We start from the raw sequence: 26,596 nt of genomic DNA, 5'->3' as shown, positions 1-26,596 counted from the left end.
AGCTGTTTGCCACCATTTGCCACTCACCTCTCTCTGTCTCTATATCTCTCTCTAACTTTGACAAAAGAGTTTAGAACAGAATTTTCATATTAAACACCTGACAGAACAGAAGTGGTGCACTCTTTGCTCTAAAACAGCAGCTTGTTAGCCCTCAAGTCTGCTTAGTTTGTCCACCAAGATTGTTACTGCTCTTTCAGTCATGGCCATAAACCTTTTTCAAAAAGAAACAGACCCAGCTGTCATCATCAGCATATTGAGCAGCAAGAGCTTGATGGAGCTGTTGCAGGTTGGTGTCCCTTATTGACAGAAGCTGTGTTGTAACTTTAGTCTGATATCAGCTTGCTACATCACAGCAGTTAGTTTGCTATTTAATGATATCAACAATCAGAGGATTTGGGTTTTTTGTTAATGTGTGAAACTGTGGAATTTATTAAGGTGCTACTTAATGCCACTAGCTAATCAAGAACGCCTTTTTCTATCTCATCAGTAGTTGGCGCACTTTATACTTAGCTAAATTTGTTGAATTGATTTATAAAGGCTTCTATCAGTCAACATGTGTAGTCAGAAATCAAGCTTGCTTCCAAACTTGAAAAATAAATCTAAATGATCTACACACAGAACTAAAATAAAATACTTCTAGTAGGCCAGTTATTGTAGGAAAATATTTGTACCATTTGTGTTAAAAGAGTCAGAGAATTACTAATATTGCAGGAAACATATCAAGTGTGCAAAAACATATCAGATGTATGCTTTCATGAGACAGCCATAGATGGAATCACTATTGTGTATTTTAGAGTATTTGAGTGTAGAGAAAGAGTAGCAATATGACTGTCAATAATATTCATAATTAAACAACACTTTGAAACACTTAATTATAGCAACCTAACAATTTATTGATCACACATTTCAGTATTTGCAGATATTTAGTGTAATACCTGTATGTCAATAATGAATTTACAGCGCACAATAACTAAAGTATGACCACACCTAGTAACATCTTTACATGTTTACATGCCATAAATACAATTTTAGACAAAAACACATAAATGATTATTTAGTGGTTGTTGGTGCAGGAATCTTCAGAATCTGCAGCACACTTCGCAGATACCGGGGGTGCAGCAGCCACAGCAAAAGCGACACTTAATGCCACGTTTCTGTCTGTTATACGGCATCTGTGTGAAAGAAAAGAGACATGAGCGAGGTGTTCATCTCCAGCATTATCTCTGACTCTGCTCATCTTCTTCTGTGGAGTGCATCATTGCACTTTGTAGGCAAAGCACATCCACTTAAATTTGAATTAGCTCAATGTATTTGACCAAAGTCATTCAGTAAACTTAACATACCTTCCATGATTCCACAGATGTCTCTTCATGTACAGCAACTGGACTGTCATTGCTCATCACTTCTTCCAGCTCTTGTTCCTGTTAAAGAATTCCGCATGTTTACAGCAGGAATCACATCTTAGCTTTCTGACAAAACATTAGATGTAATAAGAAAATCGAACTAGTGTTTATTATATTGTTACTCACTCCGGTGACTGGGACAGCAGAACTCTCCTGAAGGAAGATGAAGGTGAGCATGATGGCCACTGCAATTGCAACACTGAACGTCTTCATCTTCAAAGTGTGTGAGTGGTTAAGTTGCACCAAGATTTCTTCAGATCCTGATCTTGTCAGCTCTTTTCACCTGTCTGATGTTGAGTGTGCTAAATGTGCTGGTATTTATACTCGCTTGAGCATCTGTTGCTTCACTATTGACAGCATGTACCTGCCTCTGGGAAAAGGTTTGCATCACTCCTTGAGTGATGGTTATAGGAAATTCCCAAAGATAGGAAATAGAAAGTTCTTTATTTTGACAATACATTTATATTAACTTTTCCTTTCGCCATTTATGCATTTATGCTTTTACTTAATCTGTACTTCAAAGCAACTTCATGTAACATATAATGAAGAACTGAACATGTTTGACACACAAAATGAAAATGACAGCTGATGTTAAAGCTTTTAATTTCTCATAACATTGCTGCAATAGTATCACTGATGTCCTGACATATGTTGCCAATTGTTAATAAATCCCTGTTATATATATAACACACTGAAACATTTTAAACAGTGTGATGAATAAAGCAAACTGTCAATTAATGCATAAAATAAATACTAAATGTTTTTAGATTATCTATCTATCTATCTATCTATCTATCTATCTATCTATCTATCTATCTATCTATCTATCTATCTAGATTATTTATTTAATTACATCATCACGTAAACACCTCAAGATTAATTCATCATGTTGTGAGTGATAAATCAATAATGGCAATGACACTAACAAGGAAAAACTGTATTTAATGATTAACTGTGGGCTATTTACATTGAAAAAAAATCAAGGGTCAATAAACTTTATAACTTCAGTCTTAGTCAATGCAGTACCTGGTGCAATAACAAAAATCCCTTACTGTACTTCACTCTGCCTCTTCTACTGAAAACCTTGCTGAACCACTTGCTTGGTTCATGTCATAAAGAAAATGAAAAAAATTACTTATCACTGATAGTTATAAGAAATTCCTAAAGACAGGGAATGTTTAACATAAAAAATGAAAATGACAGCTGATGTTAAAGCTTTTAATTTCTCATAACATTGCTGCAATAGTATCACTGATGTCCTGACATATGTTGCCAATTGTTAATAAATCCCTGTTATATATATAACACACTGAAACATTTTAAACAGTGTGATGAATAAAGCAAACTGTCAATTAATGCATAAAATAAACACTAAAATGTTTTTAGATTATCTATCTATCTATTTATTTATTTATTTATTTATTTGCATCATCACCTAAACACCTCAAGATTAATTCATCATGTTGTGAGTGATAAATCAATAATGGCAATGACACTAACAAGGAAAAAATGTATTTAATGATTAATTGTTGGCTATTTACATTGAAAAATCAAAAAAAAATCAAGGGTCAATAAACTTTATAATGTCAGTCTTAGTGAATGCAGTATATTGTGCAATAACAAAAATCCCTTACTGTACCACACTCTGCCTCTTTTACTGAAAACCTTGTTGAACCCTGTGCTTGGTTACAATGACCACAACAACAGTGTCAACAACAGTACCATGTCTGGTTCCACAGCTTCTGGGATTTAGGCAAGTGGCAACTACCAGGCCTTGAGGCTGAAGCCAATGCAAGTGCAATGTTTTTAACCAGTCATTATGGTCTCAATCACTAAATTCGAGCCCTCTAATGAGTGTGCTGATGGTCATTTTGGAAATGATTGCTCTGTTAATATGATATGAAGACTTATAGTAGCTTTGAAGTCTGCTATGTAGACATTGACAGCTGTGATTGACAGTTTGCTCATCTGCTGCTCTGCCCTGCATCAAGACTCACACTGAGTTGGACTATTGTTGCAATATTTCTTAAAGTTTAATGTTAGATAATTGTGATACCTGACTTTTCATGTAGCAACATCATTAGGTCAACATTTCAATACTTTGATTTATTATCAAATATCTGCAAAATGAATGACATTCCCACCAGCCTCAGCTGTTTGCCACCATTTGCCACTCACCTCTCTCTGTCTCTATATCTCTCTCTAGCTGTGACAGAAGAGTTTAGAACAGAATTTTCAGATTAAACACCTGACAGAACAGAAGTGGTGCACTCTTTGCTCTAAAACAGCAGCTTGTTAGCCCTCAAGTCTGCTTAGTTTGTCCACCAAGATTGTTACTGCTCTTTCAGTCATGGCCATAAACCTTTTTCAAAAAGAAACAGACCCAGCTGTCATCATCAGCATATTGAGCAACAAGAGCTTGATGGAGCTGTTGCAGGTTGGTGTCCCTTATTGACAGTAGCTGTGTTGTAACTTTAGTCTGATATCAGCTTGCTACATCACAGCAGTTAGTTTGCTAAATAATGATATCAACAATCAGAGGATTTGCTTTTTGTTAATGTGTGAAACTGTGGAATTTATTAAGGTGCTACTTACTGCCACTAGCTAATCAAGAACGCCTTTTTCTATCTCGTCAGTAGTTGGCTTGCTTTATACTTAGCTAAATTTGTTGAATTGATTTATAAAGGCTTCTATCAGTCAACATGTGTAGTTAGAAAATCAAGCTTGCTTCCAAACTTGAAAAATAAATCTAAATGATCTACACAAGCAACTAAAATAAAATACTTCTAGTAGGCCAGTTATTGTAGGAAAATATTTGTACCATTTGTGTTAAAAGAGTCAGAGAATTACTAATATTGCAGGAAACATATCAAGTGTGCAAAAACATATCAGATGTATGCTTTCATGAGACAGCCATAGATGGAATCACTATTGTGTATTTTAGAGTATTTGAGTGTAGAGAAAGAGTAGCAATATGATTGTAAATAATATTCATAATTAAAACAACACTTTGAAACACTTAATTATAGCAACCTAACAATTTATTGATCACACATTTCAGTATTTGCAGATATTTAGTGTAATACCTGTATGTCAATAATGAATTTACAGCGCACAATAACTAAAGTATGACCACACCTAGTAACATCTTTACATGTTTACATGCCATAAATACAATTTTAGACAAAAGCACATAAATGATTATTTAGTGGTTGTTGGTGCAGGAATCTTCAGAATCTGCAGCACACTTCGCAGATACCGGGGGTGCAGCAGCCGCAGCAAAAGCGACACTTAATGCCACGTTTCTGTCTGTTATACGGCATCTGTGTGAAAGAAAAGAGACATGAGCGAGGTGTTCATCTCCAGCATTATCTCTGACTCTGCTCATCTTCTTCTGTGGAGTGCATCATTGCACTTTGTAGGCAAAGCACATCCACTTAAATTTGAATTAGCTCAATGTATTTGACCAAAGTCATTCAGTAAACTTAACATACCTTCCATGATTCCACAGATGTCTCTTCATGTACAGCAACTGGACTGTCATTGCTCATCACTTCTTCCAGCTCTTGTTCCTGTTAAAGAATTCCACATGTTTACAGCAGGAATCACATCTTAGCTTTCTGACAAAACATTAGATGCAATAAGAAAATCGAACTAGTGTTAATTATATTGTTACTCACTCCGGTGACTGGGACAGCAGAACTCTCCTGAAGGAAGATGAAGGTGAGCATGATGGCCACTGCAACTGCAACACTGAACGTCTTCATCTTCAGAGTGTGTGAGTGGTTTAAGTTGCACCAAGATTTCTTCAGATCCTGATCTTGTCAGCTCTTTTCACCTGTCTGATGTTGAGTGTGCTAAATGTGCTGGTATTTATACTCGCTTGAGCATCTGTTGCTTCACTATTGACAGCATGTACCTGCTTCCGGGAAAAGGTTTGCATCACTCCTTGAGTGATGGTTATAGGAAATTCCCAAAGATAGGAAATAGAAAGTTCTTTGTTTTGACTGTCTGTTCCTCAATATCAAATCAATCATTAACTTTTCTTCTCATTGTTTATGCATTTATGCTTTTACTTAATCTGTACTTCAAAGCAACTTCATGTAACATATAATGAAGAACTGAACGTTTGACATACAAAATGAAAATGACAGCTGATGTTCAAGCTTTTAATTTCTCGTAACATTGCTGCAATAGTATCACTGATGTCCTGACATATGTTGCCAGTTGTTAATAAATCCCTGTTATATATATAACATACTGAAACATTTTAAACAGTGTGATGAATAAAGAAAACTGTCAATTAATGCATAAAATAAACACTAAAATGTTTTTAGATTATCTATCTATCTATTCATTTATTTATTTATTTAATTGCATCATCACCTAAACACCTCAAGATTAATTCATCATGTTGTGAGTGATAAATCAATAATGGCAATGACACTAACAAGGAAAAAATGTATTTAATAATTAATTGTTGGCTATTTACATTGAAAAATCAAAAAAAAAATCAAGGGTCAATAAACTTTATAACTTCAGTCTTAGTGAATGCAGTATCTGGTGCATTAACGAAAATCCCTTACTCTACTTCACTCTGCTTCTTTTACTGACAACCTTGCTGAACCATTTGCTTGGTTCATGTCATAAAGATAATGAAAAAATGACTTATCAGCACTGACAGCATGTACCTGCCTCTGGGAAGGGTTTGCATCACTCCTTGAGTGATAGTTATAGGAAATTCCTAAAGATAGGGAATGTTTAACATAAAAAATGAAGATGACAGCCGATGTTAAAGCTTTTATTTCCTAATAACATTACTGCAATAACATTACTGATGTCCTGACATATGTTGCCTGTTGTTAATAAGTCAATAATGACAATGACACTAAGATGGAAAAAAGTATTTAATGATTGACTAAGTATGTTGTGCAATAACAAAAATCCCTTACTGTACCACACTCTGCCTCCTTTACTGAAAACCTTCTTGAACACTGTGCTTGGTTACAATGACCACAACAACAGTGTCAACAACAGTACCATGTCTGGTTCCACAGCTTCTGGGATTTAGGCAAGTGGCAACTACCAGGCCTTGAGGCTGAAGCCAATGCAAGTGCAATGTTTTTAACCAGTCATTATGGTCTCAATCACTAAATTCGAGCCCTCTAATGAGTGTGCTGATGGTCATTTTGGAAATGATTGCTCTGTTAATATGATATGAAGACTTATAGTAGCTTTGAAGTCTGCTATGTAGACATTGACAGCTGTGATTGACAGTTTGCTCATCTGCTGCTCTGCCCTGCATCAGGACTCACTGAGTTGGACTATTGTTGCAATATTTCTTAAAGTTTAATGTTAGATAATTGTGATACCTGACTTTTCATGTAGCAACATCATTAGGTCAACATTTCAATACTTTGATTTATTATCAAATACCTGCAAAATGAATGACATTCCCACCAGCCTCAGCTGTTTGCCACCATTTGCCACTCACCTCTCTCTGTCTCTATATCTCTCTCTAGCTGTGACAGAAGAGTTTAGAACAGAATTTTCATATTAAACACCTGACAGAACAGAAGTGGTGCACTCTTTGCTCTAAAACAGCAGCTTGTTAGCCCTCAAGTCTGCTTAGTTTGTCCACCAAGATTGTTACTGCTCTTTCAGTCATGGCCATAAACCTTTTTCAAAAAGAAACAGACCCAGCTGTCATCATCAGCATATTGAGCAGCAAGAGCTTGATGGAGCTGTTGCAGGTTGGTGTCCCTTATTGACAGTAGCTGTGTTGTAACTTTAGTCTGATATCAGCTTGCTACATCACAGCAGTTAGTTTGCTAATTAATGATATCAACAATCAGAGGATTTGGGTTTTTTGTTAATGTGTGAAACTGTGGAATTTATTAAGGTGCTACTTACTGCTACTAGCTAATCAAGAACGCCTTTTTCTATCTCATCAGTAGTTGGCTTGCTTTATACTTAGCTAAATTTGTTGAATTGATTTATAAAGGCTTCTATCAGTCAACATGTGTAGTTAGAAAATCAAGCTTGCTTCCAAACTTGAAAAATAAATCTAAATGATCTACACAAGCAACTAAAATAAAATACTTCTAGTAGGCCAGTTATTGTAGGAAAATATTTGTACCATTTGTGTTAAAAGAGTCAGAGAATTACTAATATTGCAGGAAACATATCAAGTGTGCAAAAACATATCAGATGTATGCTTTCATGAGACAGCCATAGATGGAATCACTATTGTGTATTTTAGAGTATTTGAGTGTAGAGAAAGAGTAGCAATATGACTGTAAATAATATTCATAATTAAAACAACACTTTGAAACACTTAATTATAGCAACCTAACAATTTATTGATCACACATTTCAGTATTTGCAGATATTTAGTGTAATACCTGTATGTCAATAATGAATTTACAGCGCACAATAACTAAAGTATGACCACACCTAGTAACATCTTTACATGTTTACATGCCATAAATACAATATTAGACAAAAACACATAAATGATTATTTAGTGGTTGTTGGTGCAGGAATCTTCAGAATCTGCAGCACACTCCGCAGATACCGGGGGTGCAGCAGCCACAGCAAAAGCGACACTTAATGCCACGTTTCTGTCTGTTATACGGCATCTGTGTGAAAGAAAAGAGACATGAGCGAGGTGTTCATCTCCAGCATTATCTCTGACTCTGCTCATCTTCTTCTGTGGAGTGCATCATTGCACTTTGTAGGCAAAGCACATCCACTTAAATTTGAATTAGCTCAATGTATTTGACCAAAGTCATTCAGTAAACTTAACATACCTTCCATGATTCCACAGATGTCTCTTCATGTACAGCAACTGGACTGTCATTGCTCATCACTTCTTCCAGCTCTTGTTCCTGTTAAAGAATTCCGCATGTTTACAGCAGGAATCACATCTTAGCTTTCTGACAAAACATTAGATGTAATAAGAAAATCGAACTAGTGTTTATTATATTGTTACTCACTCCGGTGACTGGGACAGCAGAACTCTCCTGAAGGAAGATGAAGGTGAGCATGATGGCCACTGCAATTGCAACACTGAACGTCTTCATCTTCAGAGTGTGTGAGTGGTTTAAGTTGCACCAAGATTTCTTCAGATCCTGATCTTGTCAGCTCTTTTCACCTGTCTGATGTTGAGTGTGCTAAATGTGCTGGTATTTATACTCGCTTGAGCATCTGTTGCTTCACTATTGACAGCATGTACCTGCTTCCGGGAAAAGGTTTGCATCACTCCTTGAGTGATGGTTATAGGAAATTCCCAAAGATAGGAAATAGAAAGTTCTTTATTTTGACAATACATTTATATTAACTTTTCCTTTCGCCATTTATGCATTTATGCTTTTACTTAATCTGTACTTCAAAGCAACTTCATGTAACATATAATGAAGAACTGAACATGTTTGACACACAAAATGAAAATGACAGCTGATGTTAAAGCTTTTAATTTCTCATAACATTGCTGCAATAGTATCACTGATGTCCTGACATATGTTGCCAATTGTTAATAAATCCCTGTTATATATATAACACACTGAAACATTTTAAACAGTGTGATGAATAAAGCAAACTGTCAATTAATGCATAAAATAAACACTAAATGTTTTTAGATTATCTATCTATCTATCTATCTATCTATCTATCTATCTATCTATCTATCTATCTATCTATCTATCTAGATTATTTATTTATTTACATCATCACGTAAACACCTCAAGATTAATTCATCATGTTGTGAGTGATAAATCAATAATGGCAATGACACTAACAAGGAAAAACTGTATTTAATGATTAACTGTGGGCTATTTACATTGAAAAAAAATCAAGGGTCAATAAACTTTATAACTTCAGTCTTAGTCAATGCAGTACCTGGTGCAATAACAAAAATCCCTTACTGTACTTCACTCTGCCTCTTCTACTGAAAACCTTGCTGAACCACTTGCTTGGTTCATGTCATAAAGAAATTGAAAAAAATTACTTATCACTGATAGTTATAAGAAATTCCTAAAGACAGGGAATGTTTAACATAAAAAATGAAAATGACAGCTGATGTTAAAGCTTTTAATTTCTCATAACATTGCTGCAATAGTATCACTGATGTCCTGACATATGTTGCCAATTGTTAATAAATCCCTGTTATATATATAACATACTGAAACATTTTAAACAGTGTGATGAATAAAGCAAACTGTCAATTAATGCATAAAATAAACACTAAAATGTTTTTAGATTATCTATCTATCTATTTATTTATTTATTTATTTATTTGCATCATCACCTAAACACCTCAAGATTAATTCATCATGTTGTGAGTGATAAATCAATAATGGCAATGACACTAACAAGGAAAAAATGTATTTAATGATTAATTGTTGGCTATTTACATTGAAAAATCAAAAAAAAATCAAGGGTCAATAAACTTTATAATGTCAGTCTTAGTGAATGCAGTATATTGTGCAATAACAAAAATCCCTTACTGTACCACACTCTGCCTCTTTTACTGAAAACCTTGTTGAACACTGTGCTTGGTTACAATGACCACAACAACAGTGTCAACAACAGTACCATGTCTGGTTCCACAGCTTCTGGGATTTAGGCAAGTGCCCACTACCAGGCCTTGAGGCTGAAGCCAATGCAAGTGCAATGTTTTTAACCAGTCATTATGGTCTCAATCACTAAATTCGAGCCCTCTAATGAGTGTGCTGATGGTCATTTTGGAAATGATTGCTCTGTTAATATGATATGAAGACTTATAGTAGCTTTGAAGTCTGCTATGTAGACATTGACAGCTGTGATTGACAGTTTGCTCATCTGCTGCTCTGCCCTGCATCAGGACTCACACTGAGTTGGACTATTGTCGCAATATTTCTTAAAGTTTAATGTTAGATAATTGTGATACCTGACTTTTCATGTAGCAACATCATTAGGTCAACATTTCAATACTTTGATTTATTATCAAATACCTGCAAAATGAATGACATTCCCACCAGCCTCAGCTGTTTGCCACCATTTGCCACTCACCTCTCTCTGTCTCTATATCTCTCTCTAGCTGTGACAGAAGAGTTTAGAACAGAATTTTCAGATTAAACACCTGACAGAACAGAAGTGGTGCACTCTTTGCTCTAAAACAGCAGCTTGTTAGCCCTCAAGTCTGCTTAGTTTGTCCACCAAAATTGTTACTGCTCTTTCAGTCATGGCCATAAACCTTTTTCAAAAAGAAACAGACCCAGCTGTCATCATCAGCATATTGAGCAGCAAGAGCTTGATGGAGCTGTTGCAGGTTGGTGTCCCTTATTGACAGTAGCTGTGTTGTAACTTTAGTCTGATATCAGCTTGCTACATCACAGCAGTTAGTTTGCTAATTAATGATATCAACAATCAGAGGATTTGGGTTTTTTGTTAATGTGTGAAACTGTGGAATTTATTAAGGTGCTACTTACTGCTACTAGCTAATCAAGAACGCCTTTTTCTATCTCATCAGTAGTTGGCTTGCTTTATACTTAGCTAAATTTGTTGAATTGATTTATAAAGGCTTCTATCAGTCAACATGTGTAGTTAGAAAATCAAGCTTGCTTCCAAACTTGAAAAATAAATCTAAATGATCTACACAAGCAACTAAAATAAAATACTTCTAGTAGGCCAGTTATTGTAGGAAAATATTTGTACCATTTGTGTTAAAAGAGTCAGAGAATTACTGATATTGCAGGAAACATATCAAGTGTGCAAAAACATATCAGATGTATGCTTTCATGAGACAGCCATAGATGGAATCACTATTGTGTATTTTAGAGTATTTGAGTGTAGAGAAAGAGTAGCAATATGACTGTAAATAATATTCATAATTAAAACAACACTTTGAAACACTTAATTATAGCAACCTAACAATTTATTGATCACACATTTCAGTATTTGCAGATATTTAGTGTAATACCTGTATGTCAATAATGAATTTACAGCGCACAATAACTAAAGTATGACCACACCTAGTAACATCTTTACATGTTTACATGCCATAAATACAATATTAGACAAAAACACATAAATGATTATTTAGTGGTTGTTGGTGCAGGAATCTTCAGAATCTGCAGCACACTCCGCAGATACCGGGGGTGCAGCAGCCGCAGCAAAAGCGACACTTAATGCCACGTTTCTGTCTGTTATACGGCATCTGTGTGAAAGAAAAGAGACATGAGCGAGGTGTTTATCTCCAGCATTATCTCTGACTCTGCTCATCTTCTTCTGTGGAGTGCATCATTGCACTTTGTAGGCAAAGCACATCCACTTAAATTTGAATTAGCTCAATGTATTTGACCAAAGTCATTCAGTAAACTTAACATACCTTCCATGATTCCACAGATGTCTCTTCATGTACAGCAACTGGACTGTCATTGCTCATCACTTCTTCCAGCTCTTGTTCCTGTTAAAGAATTCCGCATGTTTACAGCAGGAATCACATCTTAGCTTTCTGACAAAACATTAGATGTAATAAGAAAATCGAACTAATGTTAATTATATTGTTACTCACTCCGGTGACTGGGACAGCAGAACTCTCCTGAAGGAAGATGAAGGTGAGCATGATGGCCACTGCAATTGTAACACTGAACGTCTTCATCTTCAGAGTGTGTGAGTGGTTTAAGTTGCACCAAGATTTCTTCAGATCCTGATCTTGTCAGCTCTTTTCACCTGTCTGATGTTGAGTGTGCTAAATGTGCTGGTATTTATACTCGCTTGAGCATCTGTTGCTTCACTATTGACAGCATGTACCTGCTTCCGGGAAAAGGTTTGCATCACTCCTTGAGTGATGGTTATAGGAAATTCCCAAAGATAGGAAATAGAAATTTCTTTATTTTGACAATACATTTATATTAACTTTTCCTTTCGCCATTTATGCATTTATGCTTTTACTTAATCTGTACTTCAAAGCAACTTCATGTAACATATAATGAAGAACTGAACATGTTTGACACACAAAATGAAAATGACAGCTGATGTTAAAGCTTTTAATTTCTCATAACATTGCTGCAATAGTATCACTGATGTCCTGACATATGTTGCCAATTGTTAATAAATCCCTGTTATATATATAACACACTGAAACATTTTAAACAGTGTGATGAATAAAGCAAACTGTCAATTAATGCATAAAATAAACACTAAAATGTTTTTAGATTATCTATCTATCTATTTATTTATTTATTTGCATCATCACCTAAACACCTCAAGATTAATTCATCATGTTGTGAGTGATAAATCAATAATGGCAATGACACTAACAAGGAAAAACTGTATTTAATGATTAATTGTTGGCTATTTACATTGAAAAATCAAAAAAAAATCAAGGGTCAATAAACTTTATAATGTCAGTCTTAGTGAATGCAGTATATTGTGCAATAACAAAAATCCCTTACTGTACCACACTCTGCCTCTTTTACTGAAAACCTTGTTGAACCCTGTGCTTGGTTCAGGTGACCACAACAACAGTGTCAACAACAGTACCATGTCTGGTTCCACAGCTTCTGGGATTTAGGCAAGTGCCCACTACCAGGCCTTGAGGCTGAAGCCAATGCAAGTGCAATGTTTTTAACCAGTCATTATGGTCTCAATCACTAAATTCGAGCCCTCTAATGAGTGTGCTGATGGTCATTTTGGAAATGATTGCTCTGTTAATATGATATGAAGACTTATAGTAGCTTTGAAGTCTGCTATGTAGACATTGACAGCTGTGATTGACAGTTTGCTCATCTGCTGCTCTGCCCTGCATCAGGACTCACACTGAGTTGGACTATTGTCGCAATATTTCTTAAAGTTTAATGTTAGATAATTGTGATACCTGACTTTTCATGTAGCAACATCATTAGGTCAACATTTCAATACTTTGATTTATTATCAAATACCTGCAAAATGAATGACATTCCCACCAGCCTCAGCTGTTTGCCACCATTTGCCACTCACCTCTCTCTGTCTCTATATCTCTCTCTAGCTGTGACAAAAGAGTTTAGAACAGAATTTTCATATTAAACACCTGACAGAACAGAAGTGGTGCACTCTTTGCTCTAAAACAGCAGCTTGTTAGCCCTCAAGTCTGCTTAGTTTGTCCACCAAGATTGTTACTGCTCTTTCAGTCATGGCCATAAACCTTTTTCAAAAAGAAACAGACCCAGCTGTCATCATCAGCATATTGAGCAGCAAGAGCTTGATGGAGCTGTTGCAGGTTGGTGTCCCTTATTGACAGAAGCTGTGTTGTAACTTTAGTCTGATATCAGCTTGCTACATCACAGCAGTTAGTTTGCTATTTAATGATATCAACAATCAGAGGATTTGGGTTTTTTGTTAATGTGTGAAACTGTGGAATTTATTAAGGTGCTACTTAATGCCACTAGCTAATCAAGAACGCCGTTTTCTATCTCGTCAGTAGTTGGCGCGCTTTATACTTAGCTAAATTTGTTGAATTGATTTATAAAGGCTTCTATCAGTCAACATGTGTAGTCAGAAAATCAAGCTTGCTTCCAAACTTGAAAAATAAATCTAAATGATCTACACAAGCAACTAAAATAAAATACTTCTAGTAGGCCAGTTATTGTAGGAAAATATTTGTACCATTTGTGTTAAAAGAGTCAGAGAATTACTGATATTGCAGGAAACATATCAAGTGTGCAAAAACATATCAGATGTATGCTTTCATGAGACAGCCATAGATGGAATCACTATTGTGTATTTTAGAGTATTTGAGTGTAGAGAAAGAGTAGCAATATGATTGTAAATAATATTCATAATTAAAACAACACTTTGAAACACTTAATTATAGCAACCTAACAATTTATTGATCACACATTTCAGTATTTGCAGATATTTAGTGTAATACCTGTATGTCAATAATGAATTTACAGCGCACAATAACTAAAGTATGACCACACCTAGTAACATCTTTACATGTTTACATGCCATAAATACAATTTTAGACAAAAACACATAAATGATTATTTAGTGGTTGTTGGTGCAGGAATCTTCAGAATCTGCAGCACACTTCGCAGATACCGGGGGTGCAGCAGCCACAGCAAAAGCGACACTTAATGCCACGTTTCTGTCTGTTATACGGCATCTGTGTGAAAGAAAAGAGACATGAGCGAGGTGTTCATCTCCAGCATTATCTCTGACTCTGCTCATCTTCTTCTGTGGAGTGCATCATTGCACTTTGTAGGCAAAGCACATCCACTTAAATTTGAATTAGCTCAATGTATTTGACCAAAGTCATTCAGTAAACTTAACATACCTTCCATGATTCCACAGATGTCTCTTCATGTACAGCAACTGGACTGTCATTGCTCATCACTTCTTCCAGCTCTTGTTCCTGTTAAAGAATTCCGCATGTTTACAGCAGGAATCACATCTTAGCTTTCTGACAAAACATTAGATGTAATAAGAAAATCGAACTAGTGTTTATTATATTGTTACTCACTCCGGTGACTGGGACAGCAGAACTCTCCTGAAGGAAGATGAAGGTGAGCATGATGGCCACTGCAATTGCAACACTGAACGTCTTCATCTTCAGAGTGTGTGAGTGGTTTAAGTTGCACCAAGATTTCTTCAGATCCTGATCTTGTCAGCTCTTTTCACCTGTCTGATGTTGAGTGTGCTAAATGTGCTGGTATTTATACTCGCTTGAGCATCTGTTGCTTCACTATTGACAGCATGTACCTGCTTCCGGGAAAAGGTTTGCATCACTCCTTGAGTGATGGTTATAGGAAATTCCCAAAGATAGGAAATAGAAAGTTCTTTATTTTGACAATACATTTATATTAACTTTTCCTTTCGCCATTTATGCATTTATGCTTTTACTTAATCTGTACTTCAAAGCAACTTCATGTAACATATAATGAAGAACTGAACATGTTTGACACACAAAATGAAAATGACAGCTGATGTTAAAGCTTTTAATTTCTCATAACATTGCTGCAATAGTATCACTGATGTCCTGACATATGTTGCCAATTGTTAATAAATCCCTGTTATATATATAACACACTGAAACATTTTAAACAGTGTGATGAATAAAGCAAACTGTCAATTAATGCATAAAATAAACACTAAAATGTTTTTAGATTATCTATCTATCTATTTATTTATTTATTTATTTATTTGCATCATCACCTAAACACCTCAAGATTAATTCATCATGTTGTGAGTGATAAATCAATAATGGCAATGATACTAACAAGGAAAACATGTATTTAATAATTAATTGTTGGCTATTTACATTGAAAAATCAAAAAAAAATCAAGGGTCAATAAACTTTATAATGTCAGTCTTAGTGAATGCAGTATATTGTGCAATAACAAAAATCCCTTACTGTACCACACTCTGCCTCTTTTACTGAAAACCTTGTTGAACACTGTGCTTGGTTACAATGACCACAACATCAGTGTCAACAACAGTACCATGTCTGGTTCCACAGCTTCTGGGATTTAGGCAAGTGCCCACTACCAGGCCTTGAGGCTGAAGCCAATGCAAGTGCAATGTTTTTAACCAGTCATTATGGTCTCAATCACTAAATTCGAGCCCTCTAATGAGTGTGCTGATGGTCATTTTGGAAATGATTGCTCTGTTAATATGATATGAAGACTTATAGTAGCTTTGAAGTCTGCTATGTAGACATTGACAGCTGTGATTGACAGTTTGCTCATCTGCTGCTCTGCCCTGCATCAAGACTCACACTGAGTTGGACTATTGTTGCAATATTTCTTAAAGTTTAATGTTAGATAATTGTGATACCTGACTTTTCATGTAGCAACATCATTAGGTCAACATTTCAATACTTTGATTTATTATCAAATACCTGCAAAATGAATGACATTCCCACCAGCCTCAGCTGTTTGCCACCATTTGCCACTCACCTCTCTCTGTCTCTATATCTCTCTCTAGCTGTGACAGAAGAGTTTAGAACAGAATTTTCAGATTAAACACCTGACAGAACAGAAGTGGTGCACTCTTTGCTCTAAAACAGCAGCTTGTTAGCCCTCAAGTCTGCTTAGTTTGTCCACCAAGATTGTTACTGCTCTTTCAGTCATGGCCATAAACCTTTTTCAAAAAGAAACAGACCCAGCTGTCATCATCAGCATATTGAGCAGCAAGAGCTTGATGGAGCTGTTGCAGGTTGGTGTCCCTTATTGACAGAAGCTGTGTTGTAACTTTAGTCTGATATCAGCTTGCTACATCACAGCAGTTAGTTTGCTATTTAATGATATCAACAATCAGAGGATTTGGGTTTTTTGTTAATGTGTGAAACTGTGGAATTTATTAAGGTGCTACTTAATGCCACTAGCTAATCAAGAACGCCGTTTTCTATCTCGTCAGTAGTTGGCGCGCTTTATACTTAGCTAAATTTGTTGAATTGATTTATAAAGGCTTCTATCAGTCAACATGTGTAGTCAGAAAATCAAGCTTGCTTCCAAACTTGAAAAATAAATCTAAATGATCTACACAAGCAACTAAAATAAAATACTTCTAGTAGGCCAGTTATTGTAGGAAAATATTTGTACCATTTGTGTTAAAAGAGTCAGAGAATTACTGATATTGCAGGAAACATATCAAGTGTGCAAAAACATATCAGATGTATGCTTTCATGAGACAGCCATAGATGGAATCACTATTGTGTATTTTAGAGTATTTGAGTGTAGAGAAAGAGTAGCAATATGACTGTCAATAATATTCATAATTAAACAACACTTTGAAACACTTAATTATAGCAACCTAACAATTTATTGATCACACATTTCAGTATTTGCAGATATTTAGTGTAATACCTGTATGTCAATAATGAATTTACAGCGCACAATAACTAAAGTATGACCACACCTAGTAACATCTTTACATGTTTACATGCCATAAATACAATTTTAGACAAAAACACATAAATGATTATTTAGTGGTTGTTGGTGCAGGAATCTTCAGAATCTGCAGCACACTTCGCAGATACCGGGGGTGCAGCAGCCACAGCAAAAGCGACACTTAATGCCACGTTTCTGTCTGTTATACGGCATCTGTGTGAAAGAAAAGAGACATGAGCGAGGTGTTCATCTCCAGCATTATCTCTGACTCTGCTCATCTTCTTCTGTGGAGTGCATCATTGCACTTTGTAGGCAAAGCACATCCACTTAAATTTGAATTAGCTCAATGTATTTGACCAAAGTCATTCAGTAAACTTAACATACCTTCCATGATTCCACAGATGTCTCTTCATGTACAGCAACTGGACTGTCATTGCTCATCACTTCTTCCAGCTCTTGTTCCTGTTAAAGAATTCCGCATGTTTACAGCAGGAATCACATCTTAGCTTTCTGACAAAACATTAGATGTAATAAGAAAATCGAACTAGTGTTTATTATATTGTTACTCACTCCGGTGACTGGGACAGCAGAACTCTCCTGAAGGAAGATGAAGGTGAGCATGATGGCCACTGCAATTGCAACACTGAACGTCTTCATCTTCAGAGTGTGTGAGTGGTTTAAGTTGCACCAAGATTTCTTCAGATCCTGATCTTGTCAGCTCTTTTCACCTGTCTGATGTTGAGTGTGCTAAATGTGCTGGTATTTATACTCGCTTGAGCATCTGTTGCTTCACTATTGACAGCATGTACCTGCTTCCGGGAAAAGGTTTGCATCACTCCTTGAGTGATGGTTATAGGAAATTCCCAAAGATAGGAAATAGAAAGTTCTTTATTTTGACAATACATTTATATTAACTTTTCCTTTCGCCATTTATGCATTTATGCTTTTACTTAATCTGTACTTCAAAGCAACTTCATGTAACATATAATGAAGAACTGAACATGTTTGACACACAAAATGAAAATGACAGCTGATGTTAAAGCTTTTAATTTCTCATAACATTGCTGCAATAGTATCACTGATGTCCTGACATATGTTGCCAATTGTTAATAAATCCCTGTTATATATATAACACACTGAAACATTTTAAACAGTGTGATGAATAAAGCAAACTGTCAATTAATGCATAAAATAAACACTAAAATGTTTTTAGATTATCTATCTATCTATTTATTTATTTATTTATTTATTTGCATCATCACCTAAACACCTCAAGATTAATTCATCATGTTGTGAGTGATAAATCAATAATGGCAATGATACTAACAAGGAAAACATGTATTTAATAATTAATTGTTGGCTATTTACATTGAAAAATCAAAAAAAAATCAAGGGTCAATAAACTTTATAATGTCAGTCTTAGTGAATGCAGTATATTGTGCAATAACAAAAATCCCTTACTGTACCACACTCTGCCTCTTTTACTGAAAACCTTGTTGAACACTGTGCTTGGTTACAATGACCACAACATCAGTGTCAACAACAGTACCATGTCTGGTTCCACAGCTTCTGGGATTTAGGCAAGTGCCCACTACCAGGCCTTGAGGCTGAAGCCAATGCAAGTGCAATGTTTTTAACCAGTCATTATGGTCTCAATCACTAAATTCGAGCCCTCTAATGAGTGTGCTGATGGTCATTTTGGAAATGATTGCTCTGTTAATATGATATGAAGACTTATAGTAGCTTTGAAGTCTGCTATGTAGACATTGACAGCTGTGATTGACAGTTTGCTCATCTGCTGCTCTGCCCTGCATCAAGACTCACACTGAGTTGGACTATTGTTGCAATATTTCTTAAAGTTTAATGTTAGATAATTGTGATACCTGACTTTTCATGTAGCAACATCATTAGGTCAACATTTCAATACTTTGATTTATTATCAAATACCTGCAAAATGAATGACATTCCCACCAGCCTCAGCTGTTTGCCACCATTTGCCACTCACCTCTCTCTGTCTCTATATCTCTCTCTAGCTGTGACAGAAGAGTTTAGAACAGAATTTTCAGATTAAACACCTGACAGAACAGAAGTGGTGCACTCTTTGCTCTAAAACAGCAGCTTGTTAGCCCTCAAGTCTGCTTAGTTTGTCCACCAAGATTGTTACTGCTCTTTCAGTCATGGCCATAAACCTTTTTCAAAAAGAAACAGACCCAGCTGTCATCATCAGCATATTGAGCAGCAAGAGCTTGATGGAGCTGTTGCAGGTTGGTGTCCCTTATTGACAGAAGCTGTGTTGTAACTTTAGTCTGATATCAGCTTGCTACATCACAGCAGTTAGTTTGCTATTTAATGATATCAACAATCAGAGGATTTGGGTTTTTTGTTAATGTGTGAAACTGTGGAATTTATTAAGGTGCTACTTAATGCCACTAGCTAATCAAGAACGCCGTTTTCTATCTCGTCAGTAGTTGGCGCGCTTTATACTTAGCTAAATTTGTTGAATTGATTTATAAAGGCTTCTATCAGTCAACATGTGTAGTCAGAAAATCAAGCTTGCTTCCAAACTTGAAAAATAAATCTAAATGATCTACACAAGCAACTAAAATAAAATACTTCTAGTAGGCCAGTTATTGTAGGAAAATATTTGTACCATTTGTGTTAAAAGAGTCAGAGAATTACTGATATTGCAGGAAACATATCAAGTGTGCAAAAACATATCAGATGTATGCTTTCATGAGACAGCCATAGATGGAATCACTATTGTGTATTTTAGAGTATTTGAGTGTAGAGAAAGAGTAGCAATATGACTGTCAATAATATTCATAATTAAACAACACTTTGAAACACTTAATTATAGCAACCTAACAATTTATTGATCACACATTTCAGTATTTGCAGATATTTAGTGTAATACCTGTATGTCAATAATGAATTTACAGCGCACAATAACTAAAGTATGACCACACCTAGTAACATCTTTACATGTTTACATGCCATAAATACAATTTTAGACAAAAACACATAAATGATTATTTAGTGGTTGTTGGTGCAGGAATCTTCAGAATCTGCAGCACACTTCGCAGATACCGGGGGTGCAGCAGCCACAGCAAAAGCGACACTTAATGCCACGTTTCTGTCTGTTATACGGCATCTGTGTGAAAGAAAAGAGACATGAGCGAGGTGTTCATCTCCAGCATTATCTCTGACTCTGCTCATCTTCTTCTGTGGAGTGCATCATTGCACTTTGTAGGCAAAGCACATCCACTTAAATTTGAATTAGCTCAATGTATTTGACCAAAGTCATTCAGTAAACTTAACATACCTTCCATGATTCCACAGATGTCTCTTCATGTACAGCAACTGGACTGTCATTGCTCATCACTTCTTCCAGCTCTTGTTCCTGTTAAAGAATTCCGCATGTTTACAGCAGGAATCACATCTTAGCTTTCTGACAAAACATTAGATGTAATAAGAAAATCGAACTAGTGTTTATTATATTGTTACTCACTCCGGTGACTGGGACAGCAGAACTCTCCTGAAGGAAGATGAAGGTGAGCATGATGGCCACTGCAATTGCAACACTGAACGTCTTCATCTTCAGAGTGTGTGAGTGGTTTAAGTTGCACCAAGATTTCTTCAGATCCTGATCTTGTCAGCTCTTTTCACCTGTCTGATGTTGAGTGTGCTAAATGTGCTGGTATTTATACTCGCTTGAGCATCTGTTGCTTCACTATTGACAGCATGTACCTGCTTCCGGGAAAAGGTTTGCATCACTCCTTGAGTGATGGTTATAGGAAATTCCCAAAGATAGGAAATAGAAAGTTCTTTATTTTGACAATACATTTATATTAACTTTTCCTTTCGCCATTTATGCATTTATGCTTTTACTTAATCTGTACTTCAAAGCAACTTCATGTAACATATAATGAAGAACTGAACATGTTTGACACACAAAATGAAAATGACAGCTGATGTTAAAGCTTTTAATTTCTCATAACATTGCTGCAATAGTATCACTGATGTCCTGACATATGTTGCCAATTGTTAATAAATCCCTGTTATATATATAACACACTGAAACATTTTAAACAGTGTGATGAATAAAGCAAACTGTCAATTAATGCATAAAATAAACACTAAAATGTTTTTAGATTATCTATCTATCTATTTATTTATTTATTTATTTATTTGCATCATCACCTAAACACCTCAAGATTAATTCATCATGTTGTGAGTGATAAATCAATAATGGCAATGATACTAACAAGGAAAACATGTATTTAATAATTAATTGTTGGCTATTTACATTGAAAAATCAAAAAAAAATCAAGGGTCAATAAACTTTATAATGTCAGTCTTAGTGAATGCAGTATATTGTGCAATAACAAAAATCCCTTACTGTACCACACTCTGCCTCTTTTACTGAAAACCTTGTTGAACACTGTGCTTGGTTACAATGACCACAACATCAGTGTCAACAACAGTACCATGTCTGGTTCCACAGCTTCTGGGATTTAGGCAAGTGCCCACTACCAGGCCTTGAGGCTGAAGCCAATGCAAGTGCAATGTTTTTAACCAGTCATTATGGTCTCAATCACTAAATTCGAGCCCTCTAATGAGTGTGCTGATGGTCATTTTGGAAATGATTGCTCTGTTAATATGATATGAAGACTTATAGTAGCTTTGAAGTCTGCTATGTAGACATTGACAGCTGTGATTGACAGTTTGCTCATCTGCTGCTCTGCCCTGCATCAAGACTCACACTGAGTTGGACTATTGTTGCAATATTTCTTAAAGTTTAATGTTAGATAATTGTGATACCTGACTTTTCATGTAGCAACATCATTAGGTCAACATTTCAATACTTTGATTTATTATCAAATACCTGCAAAATGAATGACATTCCCACCAGCCTCAGCTGTTTGCCACCATTTGCCACTCACCTCTCTCTGTCTCTATATCTCTCTCTAGCTGTGACAGAAGAGTTTAGAACAGAATTTTCAGATTAAACACCTGACAGAACAGAAGTGGTGCACTCTTTGCTCTAAAACAGCAGCTTGTTAGCCCTCAAGTCTGCTTAGTTTGTCCACCAAGATTGTTACTGCTCTTTCAGTCATGGCCATAAACCTTTTTCAAAAAGAAACAGACCCAGCTGTCATCATCAGCATATTGAGCAGCAAGAGCTTGATGGAGCTGTTGCAGGTTGGTGTCCCTTATTGACAGAAGCTGTGTTGTAACTTTAGTCTGATATCAGCTTGCTACATCACAGCAGTTAGTTTGCTATTTAATGATATCAACAATCAGAGGATTTGGGTTTTTTGTTAATGTGTGAAACTGTGGAATTTATTAAGGTGCTACTTAATGCCACTAGCTAATCAAGAACGCCGTTTTCTATCTCGTCAGTAGTTGGCGCGCTTTATACTTAGCTAAATTTGTTGAATTGATTTATAAAGGCTTCTATCAGTCAACATGTGTAGTCAGAAAATCAAGCTTGCTTCCAAACTTGAAAAATAAATCTAAATGATCTACACAAGCAACTAAAATAAAATACTTCTAGTAGGCCAGTTATTGTAGGAAAATATTTGTACCATTTGTGTTAAAAGAGTCAGAGAATTACTGATATTGCAGGAAACATATCAAGTGTGCAAAAACATATCAGATGTATGCTTTCATGAGACAGCCATAGATGGAATCACTATTGTGTATTTTAGAGTATTTGAGTGTAGAGAAAGAGTAGCAATATGACTGTCAATAATATTCATAATTAAACAACACTTTGAAACACTTAATTATAGCAACCTAACAATTTATTGATCACACATTTCAGTATTTGCAGATATTTAGTGTAATACCTGTATGTCAATAATGAATTTACAGCGCACAATAACTAAAGTATGACCACACCTAGTAACATCTTTACATGTTTACATGCCATAAATACAATTTTAGACAAAAACACATAAATGATTATTTAGTGGTTGTTGGTGCAGGAATCTTCAGAATCTGCAGCACACTTCGCAGATACCGGGGGTGCAGCAGCCACAGCAAAAGCGACACTTAATGCCACGTTTCTGTCTGTTATACGGCATCTGTGTGAAAGAAAAGAGACATGAGCGAGGTGTTCATCTCCAGCATTATCTCTGACTCTGCTCATCTTCTTCTGTGGAGTGCATCATTGCACTTTGTAGGCAAAGCACATCCACTTAAATTTGAATTAGCTCAATGTATTTGACCAAAGTCATTCAGTAAACTTAACATACCTTCCATGATTCCACAGATGTCTCTTCATGTACAGCAACTGGACTGTCATTGCTCATCACTTCTTCCAGCTCTTGTTCCTGTTAAAGAATTCCGCATGTTTACAGCAGGAATCACATCTTAGCTTTCTGACAAAACATTAGATGTAATAAGAAAATCGAACTAGTGTTTATTATATTGTTACTCACTCCGGTGACTGGGACAGCAGAACTCTCCTGAAGGAAGATGAAGGTGAGCATGATGGCCACTGCAATTGCAACACTGAACGTCTTCATCTTCAGAGTGTGTGAGTGGTTTAAGTTGCACCAAGATTTCTTCAGATCCTGATCTTGTCAGCTCTTTTCACCTGTCTGATGTTGAGTGTGCTAAATGTGCTGGTATTTATACTCGCTTGAGCATCTGTTGCTTCACTATTGACAGCATGTACCTGCTTCCGGGAAAAGGTTTGCATCACTCCTTGAGTGATGGTTATAGGAAATTCCCAAAGATAGGAAATAGAAAGTTCTTTGTTTTCACTGTCTGTTCCTCAATATTAAATCAATCATTAACTTTTCTTCTCATTGTTTATGCATTTATGCTTTTACTTAATCTGTACTTCAAAGCAACTTCATGTAACATATAATGAAGAACTGAACGTTTGACATACAAAATGAAAATGACAGCTGATGTTAAAGCTTTTAATTTCTCATAACATTGCTGCAATAGTATCACTGATGTCCTGACATATGTTGCCAGTTGTTAATAAATCCCTGTTATATATATAACATACTGAAACATTTTAAACAGTGTGATGAATAAAGCAAACTGTCAATTAATGCATAAAATAAACACTAAAATGTTTTTAGATTATCTATCTATCTATCTATCTATCTATCTATCTATCTATCTATCTATCTATCTATCTATCTATCTATCTATCTAGATTATTTATTTAATTACATCATCACGTAAACACCTCAAGATTAATTCATCATGTTGTGAGTGATAAATCAATAATGGCAATGACACTAACAAGGAAAAACTGTATTTAATGATTAACTGTGGGCTATTTACATTGAAAAAAAATCAAGGGTCAATAAACTTTATAACTTCAGTCTTAGTCAATGCAGTACCTGGTGCAATAACAAAAATCCCTTACTGTACTTCACTCTGCCTCTTCTACTGAAAACCTTGCTGAACCACTTGCTTGGTTCATGTCATAAAGAAAATGAAAAAAATTACTTATCACTGATAGTTATAAGAAATTCCTAAAGACAGGGAATGTTTAACATAAAAAATGAAAATGACAGCTGATGTTAAAGCTTTTAATTTCTCATAACATTGCTGCAATAGTATCACTGATGTCCTGACATATGTTGCCAATTGTTAATAAATCCCTGTTATATATATAACACACTGAAACATTTTAAACAGTGTGATGAATAAAGCAAACTGTCAATTAATGCATAAAATAAACACTAAAATGTTTTTAGATTATCTATCTATCTATTTATTTATTTATTTATTTATTTGCATCATCACCTAAACACCTCAAGATTAATTCATCATGTTGTGAGTGATAAATCAATAATGGCAATGACACTAACAAGGAAAAAATGTATTTAATGATTAATTGTTGGCTATTTACATTGAAAAATCAAAAAAAAATCAAGGGTCAATAAACTTTATAATGTCAGTCTTAGTGAATGCAGTATATTGTGCAATAACAAAAATCCCTTACTGTACCACACTCTGCCTCTTTTACTGAAAACCTTGTTGAACCCTGTGCTTGGTTACAATGACCACAACATCAGTGTCAACAACAGTACCATGTCTGGTTCCACAGCTTCTGGGATTTAGGCAAGTGGCAACTACCAGGCCTTGAGGCTGAAGCCAATGCAAGTGCAATGTTTTTAACCAGTCATTATGGTCTCAATCACTAAATTCGAGCCCTCTAATGAGTGTGCTGATGGTCATTTTGGAAATGATTGCTCTGTTAATATGATATGAAGACTTATAGTAGCTTTGAAGTCTGCTATGTAGACATTGACAGCTGTGATTGACAGTTTGCTCATCTGCTGCTCTGCCCTGCATCAAGACTCACACTGAGTTGGACTATTGTTGCAATATTTCTTAAAGTTTAATGTTAGATAATTGTGATACCTGACTTTTCATGTAGCAACATCATTAGGTCAACATTTCAATACTTTGATTTATTATCAAATACCTGCAAAATGAATGACATTCCCACCAGCCTCAGCTGTTTGCCACCATTTGCCACTCACCTCTCTCTGTCTCTATATCTCTCTCTAGCTGTGACAGAAGAGTTTAGAACAGAATTTTCAGATTAAACACCTGACAGAACAGAAGTGGTGCACTCTTTGCTCTAAAACAGCAGCTTGTTAGCCCTCAAGTCTGCTTAGTTTGTCCACCAAGATTGTTACTGCTCTTTCAGTCATGGCCATAAACCTTTTTCAAAAAGAAACAGACCCAGCTGTCATCATCAGCATATTGAGCAACAAGAGCTTGATGGAGCTGTTGCAGGTTGGTGTCCCTTATTGACAGTAGCTGTGTTGTAACTTTAGTCTGATATCAGCTTGCTACATCACAGCAGTTAGTTTGCTAATTAATGATATCAACAATCAGAGGATTTGCTTTTTGTTAATGTGTGAAACTGTGGAATTTATTAAGGTGCTACTTACTGCCACTAGCTAATCAAGAACGCCTTTTTCTATCTCGTCAGTAGTTGGCTTGCTTTATACTTAGCTAAATTTGTTGAATTGATTTATAAAGGCTTCTATCAGTCAACATGTGTAGTTAGAAAATCAAGCTTGCTTCCAAACTTGAAAAATAAATCTAAATGATCTACACACAGAACTAAAATAAAATACTTCTAGTAGGCCAGTTATTGTAGGAAAATATTTGTACCATTTGTGTTAAAAGAGTCAGAGAATTACTAATATTGCAGGAAACATATCAAGTGTGCAAAAACATATCAGATGTATGCTTTCATGAGACAGCCATAGATGGAATCACTATTGTGTATTTTAGAGTATTTGAGTGTAGAGAAAGAGTAGCAATATGATTGTAAATAATATTCAT

General features: G+C 35.6%; 8 protein-coding genes across 13 annotated transcripts; all 8 read right to left on the bottom strand.

Annotated features, from left to right (window-relative positions):
• Positions 1–970: 970 nt before the first annotated feature.
• On the bottom strand, positions 971–3,669 carry LOC121905861 (hepcidin-like). Its single transcript, XM_042424414.1, has 4 exons — positions 3,582–3,669; positions 1,530–1,690; positions 1,344–1,421; positions 971–1,172 (listed from the first exon to the last, which is right to left on the bottom strand). The coding sequence occupies exons 2-4, from the start codon at positions 1,614–1,616 to the stop codon at positions 1,080–1,082; spliced, it is 258 nt and encodes an 85-aa protein (XP_042280348.1). The 5' UTR covers positions 1,617–1,690; positions 3,582–3,669; the 3' UTR covers positions 971–1,079.
• Positions 3,670–4,531: 862 nt separating this feature from the next.
• LOC121905843 (hepcidin-like) lies at positions 4,532–5,427 on the bottom strand. The gene is made up of 3 exons (XM_042424389.1): positions 5,084–5,427; positions 4,898–4,975; positions 4,532–4,726 (listed from the first exon to the last, which is right to left on the bottom strand). Exons 1-3 carry the CDS (start codon positions 5,168–5,170, stop codon positions 4,634–4,636), a joined length of 258 nt encoding a protein of 85 aa, XP_042280323.1. The 5' UTR covers positions 5,171–5,427; the 3' UTR covers positions 4,532–4,633.
• A 2,524-nt stretch (positions 5,428–7,951) lies between these two features.
• On the bottom strand, positions 7,952–10,542 carry LOC121905858 (hepcidin-like). 2 transcript variants are annotated; one of them, XM_042424409.1, is made up of 4 exons: positions 10,455–10,542; positions 8,402–8,563; positions 8,216–8,293; positions 7,952–8,044 (listed from the first exon to the last, which is right to left on the bottom strand). In XM_042424409.1, the coding sequence occupies exons 2-4, from the start codon at positions 8,486–8,488 to the stop codon at positions 7,952–7,954; spliced, it is 258 nt and encodes an 85-aa protein (XP_042280343.1). In that variant the 5' UTR covers positions 8,489–8,563; positions 10,455–10,542. The 2 variants fall into 2 exon arrangements, with proteins under 2 accessions (XP_042280343.1, XP_042280341.1); XM_042424407.1 differs by lacking the exon at positions 10,455–10,542 and having other exon boundaries at positions 8,402–8,618.
• Positions 10,543–11,508: 966 nt separating this feature from the next.
• LOC121905634 (hepcidin-like) lies at positions 11,509–12,175 on the bottom strand. Its single transcript, XM_042424024.1, has 3 exons — positions 11,959–12,175; positions 11,773–11,850; positions 11,509–11,601 (listed from the first exon to the last, which is right to left on the bottom strand). Exons 1-3 carry the CDS (start codon positions 12,043–12,045, stop codon positions 11,509–11,511), a joined length of 258 nt encoding a protein of 85 aa, XP_042279958.1. The 5' UTR covers positions 12,046–12,175.
• Positions 12,176–14,330: 2,155 nt separating this feature from the next.
• On the bottom strand, positions 14,331–16,412 carry LOC121905633 (hepcidin-like). Of its 2 annotated transcripts, XM_042424022.1 has the most exons (4): positions 16,325–16,412; positions 14,890–15,051; positions 14,704–14,781; positions 14,331–14,532 (listed from the first exon to the last, which is right to left on the bottom strand). In XM_042424022.1, exons 2-4 carry the CDS (start codon positions 14,974–14,976, stop codon positions 14,440–14,442), a joined length of 258 nt encoding a protein of 85 aa, XP_042279956.1. In that variant the 5' UTR covers positions 14,977–15,051; positions 16,325–16,412; the 3' UTR covers positions 14,331–14,439. The 2 variants fall into 2 exon arrangements, with proteins under 2 accessions (XP_042279956.1, XP_042279955.1); XM_042424021.1 differs by lacking the exon at positions 16,325–16,412 and having other exon boundaries at positions 14,890–15,106.
• An 856-nt stretch (positions 16,413–17,268) lies between these two features.
• Positions 17,269–19,350, bottom strand: LOC121905859 (hepcidin-like). 2 transcript variants are annotated; one of them, XM_042424411.1, is made up of 4 exons: positions 19,263–19,350; positions 17,828–17,989; positions 17,642–17,719; positions 17,269–17,470 (listed from the first exon to the last, which is right to left on the bottom strand). In XM_042424411.1, exons 2-4 carry the CDS (start codon positions 17,912–17,914, stop codon positions 17,378–17,380), a joined length of 258 nt encoding a protein of 85 aa, XP_042280345.1. In that variant the 5' UTR covers positions 17,915–17,989; positions 19,263–19,350; the 3' UTR covers positions 17,269–17,377. The 2 variants fall into 2 exon arrangements, with proteins under 2 accessions (XP_042280345.1, XP_042280344.1); XM_042424410.1 differs by lacking the exon at positions 19,263–19,350 and having other exon boundaries at positions 17,828–18,044.
• Positions 19,351–20,206: 856 nt separating this feature from the next.
• Positions 20,207–22,288, bottom strand: LOC121905862 (hepcidin-like). 2 transcript variants are annotated; one of them, XM_042424416.1, is made up of 4 exons: positions 22,201–22,288; positions 20,766–20,927; positions 20,580–20,657; positions 20,207–20,408 (listed from the first exon to the last, which is right to left on the bottom strand). In XM_042424416.1, the coding sequence occupies exons 2-4, from the start codon at positions 20,850–20,852 to the stop codon at positions 20,316–20,318; spliced, it is 258 nt and encodes an 85-aa protein (XP_042280350.1). In that variant the 5' UTR covers positions 20,853–20,927; positions 22,201–22,288; the 3' UTR covers positions 20,207–20,315. The 2 variants fall into 2 exon arrangements, with proteins under 2 accessions (XP_042280350.1, XP_042280349.1); XM_042424415.1 differs by lacking the exon at positions 22,201–22,288 and having other exon boundaries at positions 20,766–20,982.
• An 856-nt stretch (positions 22,289–23,144) lies between these two features.
• LOC121905860 (hepcidin-like) lies at positions 23,145–25,867 on the bottom strand. Of its 2 annotated transcripts, XM_042424413.1 has the most exons (4): positions 25,780–25,867; positions 23,704–23,865; positions 23,518–23,595; positions 23,145–23,346 (listed from the first exon to the last, which is right to left on the bottom strand). In XM_042424413.1, exons 2-4 carry the CDS (start codon positions 23,788–23,790, stop codon positions 23,254–23,256), a joined length of 258 nt encoding a protein of 85 aa, XP_042280347.1. In that variant the 5' UTR covers positions 23,791–23,865; positions 25,780–25,867; the 3' UTR covers positions 23,145–23,253. The 2 variants fall into 2 exon arrangements, with proteins under 2 accessions (XP_042280347.1, XP_042280346.1); XM_042424412.1 differs by lacking the exon at positions 25,780–25,867 and having other exon boundaries at positions 23,704–23,955.
• Between the last annotated feature and the right edge of the window lie 729 nt (positions 25,868–26,596).

This window comes from Thunnus maccoyii, chromosome 10 (genome assembly GCF_910596095.1).
Source record: "Thunnus maccoyii chromosome 10, fThuMac1.1, whole genome shotgun sequence".
In the NCBI taxonomy this organism is placed as follows: domain Eukaryota; kingdom Metazoa; phylum Chordata; class Actinopteri; order Scombriformes; family Scombridae; genus Thunnus; species Thunnus maccoyii.
This window is presented reverse-complemented; position numbering and strand designations above follow the sequence as displayed.